Genomic DNA, 6,688 nt, shown 5'->3' with positions numbered 1-6,688 from the left:
GAGAAGCCACCGCAATGAGAAGGCCTCGCACCGCAACGAAGAGTAGCCCCTGCTCGACGCAACTAGAGAAAGCCCGCACGCGGCAACGAAGACCCAACGCAGCCAAATAATTAACTAATTAATTAATTAAAAAAAAAAAAGAAACACCCTGCACACGGGAGTCACCTCATACCCGCTGTCCAGAGATTCCACCAGGTTTCCAGGAGGGAGTGTTCAGTGGGCACAGGGACACAGAATTAACTGAGGTCATGGGTGCAGCCTGAAGAACCGGACAGACCCAGCTTTAATCCTGCCCCACCACTCAAGCAACCTGGGCCCTCAGTTTCCCCATTCGGAATATGGGACAACCCAGCTTGGCATCCCAGGGCTGAGAAGAGAGCCTGAGGGTGGTCTCCAGAGTCACCAGGGCTGAGCTGTATGTCACTGAGCAGGCCCCAAACCTCTCTGAGCCTAAGTTGCTCACTTGTGACAGGTGACCAAGTTCACTGCCCACCTAGAGGGATAGACAAGGATCGGGTTTTTAACCACTCCCAGCATGAACAGCACCCAGTAATGTTAGCTGGTAGGATTATCATCCCTGCAGGAGGTGGCACCTCCAACCCCACCCTCCAACCCTCAAGGGTACGTAGAAGAACACAGATCCAAACTTTATTTTGTAAATATTTCTCTCTGCCCAGCCCTGTGTACAGGGTCCGCTCCGGCTGGGTGACAGGTATAAATTAAGGTCACTGAGCGTCCCCAGGCAGGGCGTGGGTTCCCCAGCCCCATTAGTCCCAGCCGAAGTCCTGGCCAGTCATTTGGTAGAACTTGCGGTTAAAGGGCCGGTAGAAGGCCCGCAGGCGCTGGACCATGGCCTCGGGCACACGCGGGTGGGGCCGGCCCTTGGACTTGCCCAGGCAGCGGGGACGGCCGCTACCCTGGGCCTTCTTGAGGCAGGGGAAGCCCTTGGTGGCGTTGAAGTAGAAGTGCTTGTCTGTGACGACCCGCTTGAGACCCAAGAAGTCCTGCACATGGCCCAGCTCCCCAGCTGGGTCGCTGACCAGGCGCTCGCCACTAACAAAGAGGAAGTGGGACAGCGGGAAGTAACGCAGCCAGTTGTCCAGGTGCTGGGCGTACAGGCCGATGCGCACGGCACTCCAGGCCGTGTCCACAGGGCCCAGGCCTCGGCGGAAGGCCAGGGTGCCGAAGCTGGGCAGCCCCGGTGTCTTGGAGAGCATCTGCGCATAGTCAGAGATGGCCCGGGTCACAGGGTTCCGCACAACCACGATCAGCTTCGTGGCCGGGGACATGCCGTGGATGCGGCGTGGGGCCTCCCGGGTCACGAAATAGCTGGGGGTCTTCTCCATGGTTATCTGCCCATCCAGGGTGCGGGGCATCAGGCTCCTGTGGGAAGGTGGGTGGAGAGGGGGGCATGAGCAGGTGCTGGCCCTCCTCCAGTCCTCCCATGCTAGACCGGCCCCCAGGGGCCCGAGACTAACCTCCCCTTCCTCCAGGGAAGCCCCATACCTACAAGACAGGCAAGCCTCCCCATCTCCCCTTCCCCACCAGGCCCACCCATCCTAAGTGTCTGGGTGGGCAGCCTGGGGTGTGGGCCGTGAGGGTGCCCAGCCTCAGCACAGGCTCACAGTAGGGGCCCATCCTCCAAGGCTATCCACACCCCTCCCAGAGCTTGACTGCACCCCAACCTTGACACTGCTGTGCCTCTCACCCCAGACCCAGCATTCCCCAGACTTACCACCCACAAGGCTCCACCCACCCTCCCCACCCCCACAGGCCCCTGCACTGTAATTACCCCAGTCACACTTTCATTAAGTGGCTGATGGTGTCCCCTGAATTAGGCCATTAGTTACTGACAAGTGTCCCCAAAAATGGGCAGCTGCCCCTCCTATCACTCCCTCCCCTGCATGGCGTCTCCCACCTTTGGTGGCAGCCCTGCTAATTCTCCCTGACCTGGGCCCCCCAGAATGCTGAAAGCCACAGCGCAGCCCAGGACACTGGAGAGGTCATTGAGGCAGCCTGAGGATCTGTCTCAAGACCCCAGCCGCCTGGGTTGCCCAGACCCGGCTTGGAACCCATGGTGCAAGGCTGCAGCTGCAGCATTTCCGAGCAATCCTCTCATTCTGACCAGGGGTGGGGGTTGGGGGGCACTGACCCCATCCCAAGGTTCCGGGGGAGTCGGCTGGTGACAGACCCCTGACAACCACAAACCTGGGGAAGCCCATCCTATCACCCCACCCAGGCAGTCCAGGGACCCTGGGTAGCATCCTGAGGCCACCCTGCCAGCCAGGTAGAACAGGGTGGGGAGGGGCAGGGTGCAGCAGCAGGGCCAGCTGAGCAAACAGCTCCGAGAGAGCTGGGAACAAGGTCAACAGAGGCAGAGGCTATCAGGCTCTGTGCTAGGGACGGGGTTGGGGGTGTCTCTGTACCCCATCTCTGAAGGAGCTGTCCCCAATCCCGCTGACAGCCCTCAGGACTGGCCCCAGCCAGGAGGGTGACACACAGGACAGAATTCAGGTCTCAACCAGCCTAGTGACCCCCAGACTCGAGCTTCTGAGAGACGGTCTCCTCTTCCTTCTCAGGCCAGGTGGACACCCAGGTGTATAGGCACACGAGTTGGCATGCTCAGCTTGGAGGGTGCTGATGTCGGGACTGGAGAACGTGCACACATGAGTCCCAGGCATGCCGCCGGCTCCCCTGACACCACCCTCTTGGCTCGGGGGAGTGGGGTGGGCTGCAGGGTCTGCCGGCTGTGGGAGCTGCCCCTCCCCTCAAACTAAGGCCCTGGGCAGAGCTGGTCTACAGAAGTCATGGGAGACAATTCTGCTCCCCCCATGTCCCAGGAGTGATCTGAGACTCCTTCCACCCCACTCACTGCCCCACTTGAGGCTCAGAGATGGAGCAGGAAGTGCTGGGATGGATGCCGGCTGCAGCTGCTGGGAGGCGGTGTTGGCTTGGCTTCTGCTCCCAGGAATCCAGGTGGGAATTGCACCCAGCCCTCCCTGTGAATAAGTTCAAAGAGAACTTGGGTGGGAACAAGGCCAAGGGCTGAGGTTCAGGACTGCAGCCTGGGGTAGCCAGCTCAGGGAACCCCCCTTCCCACAAGAGGGAGGACAAAAGAAGGGGGATCTCCCCGCACTGGACCTCGATGCTGAGACCCACAGACATAAGCCAGTGCTGACAGACGTCATCAGAAGTCACCGCCCTCCCTTCATCACCCTCCTGAGGGAGGGAACCAGCCCTGACTGCTCTGGGACCCTCCTCACCGACCTCTGACACCCCCTTCCCATCCCTTTCCTCCCCCAGGTGTCCAGTGACCCCACGAGCACCCTCTTTCCTTCTCCAGACTGGGCTCACCTGGTTCTGAGTATCCCCACCCCTTCCCGCCTGCCTGGGGGGAGGGGCTGCAAGGAAGCTGACAAAAATTAGAGGGACCTTAGCACCCATTGCTGTTTTCTCTCCAAGGAAGTCAGAGGAGAGGAAGTCAGGGAGGTGCCCCCAGCCCCACCGTGGAAGGCGGATGGGAACAGGGATGGGGGAGGCTGACTTTCCAGGCCCACTCTTGCCACAAACCAGCTTTGAGATCTGAGATCTTTGGGATCAATTACTCAACCTCCCCAGGCCTCAGAAGCCTGTCCCCAGCCAGCCAGGCACAGAGGAGGGGGGGATGGGGGTTTCTTGGGGGTGGGAGAGACTGGGGAGAGGATGAGAGGAACAGGACTCTGACCCCCACACGGCAAACATCTGACAAGTTGCTCTGTGGACACTCCCTACCTGCTCATCTGGTCTGCATTTCCCTGCGGCTTCCATCCAGCCCCAGGCAACTCTCCCTCCTCTGTCTCAGCCCCACCCCCACCCCCCTATCCTGCACCTCGCCTGGGCCTCATCCAGCGGGGGCCTGGGACTCAGCAGAAACCAGCTATGGTTCCTGTCTGGAACAACACAGTACCAGGAGCCAAGGGGGTGGCCCTACCTGTATCCCTCCTGGTCTCTGTGCTTTTCCAAAATACTAAGGTCAAAGTACAGCCCCCACCTGCCCCCAGACAGGGCGCCCCCTTCTGAACTGAGACTTGGGGGTGTTTGTCTGTGTGACCCCAGCACCTGCCAAACAGAAGGTGCTCAATGAGTCAGTGACTAGATGAACAAATGCTGTGTGAGCTTGGGGACACTTGGGGGTCACGGTCCCCAAGAAGGAGGATCCTCAAGAGCCTGAGGGATGAGTTGAGGCCCAGGGAGGGGGACTGGTTTGGCCAAAGTCAACTTTGAGCAGCCCAGCACCCCTGCCAAGGCCAAGGGAAGGGCCAGAGTCACTGCCTGGTCACAGCCCAGTGGGAACAGGTGTCCCAGAAAGTCAACTGGGGGCATTGGCCACTGCTCCTCTACTCACCGCCCCACACCCCCACCAAGAACAGGCTCTGGAGGCTGGGCCCAGGGTCTTGAGAGCAGACAAGGCCACCAGACCCTCCCTGCCCGGGTGCTGGGCGTCCTCTTTGCAGCTGGGGAAACAGGCAGGGGTGGGCATTTTCAGAGGTTCACTGTACACTCACCGCTGGTTGGAAGGACAGTCAGGTTCATGCCTGTGAGCAACACCATGCCACATCAGCACATGGCCTCGTCCCTTGGAAGGCACGTGGACACACGCACTCCAGAAGCTCAGCCCTGCACCAGCCAGTGAAGGGTCAGCACTAGCCAGCCCCGAGGGACAGCTCCAGATTAAAGGGGCGGAAGCCACGGACCTGACCCTCTGCCTCCTCTGCAGCACCCCTCCCCGCAGTGCGGTGGCTGGGCCGAGGAAGGAGAAAGTCTCCTCTACCAGACTTAAACAGGCTGCTGAATCATCCCACTCCCATCTCCAGCCTCAGGGACACCAATGTCCCAAGAGCCCCTCCCCTGTGCTGAGGATCTGACCCCAAATCTGGGTCCAGCTGGCTTCCTCTCAGGCCCCTCAGGCTCCCCAGACCAGTCCCCCAGAGCTGGAGCATGTGCCCAGGGAGGGCCTGGATAGGCTCTCAGGATCCCTGGCTCTTTGGGAGCCTTTTTAGGTCTAAACCCAATTCTAGACTCTCCTGCAGCCCCTCATTAGCCCAGCTTATGGGGTCAGTAGTGAGCTCTGAAATTTGCACTATGGTTAACAGTGTGTCCTTCCCCTTCCCCATCCTCCTCCTTCCCCCCTCCTCTTCTTCCTCTGCACAGAAGTGAGGAATTAGGGATGCTTTCAGATGCTGAAGCACTGTCAGAGTCGGGTAGTGGTCTCTCCCTGAGTGCTGAGAATGCAGGGATTCAGACAGTCGGGTCCAGAGATGGACTCACCTCCCCCGTCACCACACAACTTCCCTAGACCTCTGACAGCAGCAACTCTTCAGAGTTCATGAGCCAGAACCCCCTGTTATCATTGAGAGCCCTCCAAACCCATAAGTAATTTTGATGCAAAATAGCAAAGATAACAAGGGGTGGGGGGCAGGGTGGAATCTGGGTACAGAAAAACTGGTAAACCTGGAGGTAAAAAGTCTCAATCCTGCCACCCCCCACTCACCACTAATTCACCAGGTGACCTTGGGCAGGGTCTTCTCTGGCCCTTAGGGGCTTGGCCCAAGCTTGGAGATGAGGCTGGTGCTGTGAGGAGTGGGGTGACTCACCCTCCATCTGTAAGCCCTCATTTCCCCAAAGGAAGGGATAGGGCGCTGAGGCAGGCTTGTGCCCGACTGACAGAGGCAGAGGGCTGGGCCTCACACTCATCCTTCGGTGCTAACCTCGGCAGGGAGGGGCTGGTGTTTGACCAGCCACCAGGACAGGTTACTTCAGCTGCGGCTGGGTGCTCCCCCACATTCCACCACACCCCCCAAGGCCATACTGGGTGGGAGTCAGGGCAGCTACAGAGCCCCATGACATGAGGCTGGGGTCCCAATTCCCATCCCTGGGCATTGACTCAAAGGCACCCTCCTCCTTTCTAAAGACCAGACTTTCTCCAGACACCCAGGACTATGGAGGATTCCTCTCTCCAGGATCAGGGGTCTCAGGGATGGGGAATGGGTTGACAGATACTTTCTAGGAGGCTGCAGGGAACCCGGAGACCCTTTCTTAAGGTAACTGACCAGAGTTCAGACATGCTCCCCTCAGTGATGCAGGGGAGAGGGCCAACTGAGCACGAAGCATTTCTAAAGCACCTCAGACCCCACAGCCTCCAAACTACTTCGCGGCTGGAATCGCACTCTAGCCCCGAACCAGGGCTTTCCCTGGAGTTTTCAAAGTTTTTGGGAGTCCATGGCCAGTGACCGACCCTCTTTTGCATAAAACCTGCTGTAGGAGGGCCGCGTCCTCCCGGTCAAGCCTCAGCCCCCACGCAGGCTGGTCTCAGCCCCAGAAGATGCCTGGAGTCCTCGCCCCGCGGGGTCCCCAGTGAGACCCCTGGGGGCACACCACGCGGTTTCCCGGAAGGCACCCGCCAGGAAGCCGATGGGGCGGACGGGACGAGCGCTCACCGGTACCAGGCGAGGCCGCGCTCGTAGCACCTGTCGAAGAAGTGGGGCTCCGAGCCGAGCGCGCGGACGTCGGGGTGCAGCCGCAGAAACTCCAGTAGGGCGCGCGTGCCGCCCTTCTTCACGCCCACGATAAGCGCCTGCGGGAAGCGCCGGCGGCCCGAGCCACTGGCCACCGGCAGGCCGGACGGCCCTGGGCTGCGGGCTGCGCGGGG

At 60.2% G+C, this 6,688-nt stretch overlaps 1 protein-coding gene across 1 annotated transcript in view; it reads right to left on the bottom strand.

The window, feature by feature from the left end:
- Nucleotides 1-638: 638 nt before the first annotated feature.
- Nucleotides 639-6,688, bottom strand: part of HS3ST6 (heparan sulfate-glucosamine 3-sulfotransferase 6) — a 7,112-nt gene continuing 1,062 nt past the window's right edge. Inside the window, exon 2 of the mRNA XM_007453561.1 lies at nt 639-1,383. Within this exon, the coding sequence (XP_007453623.1) occupies nt 768-1,383 (616 nt within the window). The 3' untranslated portion in view covers nt 639-767. The remainder of the gene's footprint in view (nt 1,384-6,688) is intronic.

Source organism: Lipotes vexillifer, unplaced genomic scaffold (assembly GCF_000442215.2).
Source record: "Lipotes vexillifer unplaced genomic scaffold, Lipotes_vexillifer_v1.1 scaffold914, whole genome shotgun sequence".
NCBI classification, from domain to species: domain Eukaryota; kingdom Metazoa; phylum Chordata; class Mammalia; order Artiodactyla; family Lipotidae; genus Lipotes; species Lipotes vexillifer.
The sequence above is the reverse complement of the archived record's forward strand: the minus strand, read 5'-3'. Positions and strand labels throughout refer to the sequence as shown.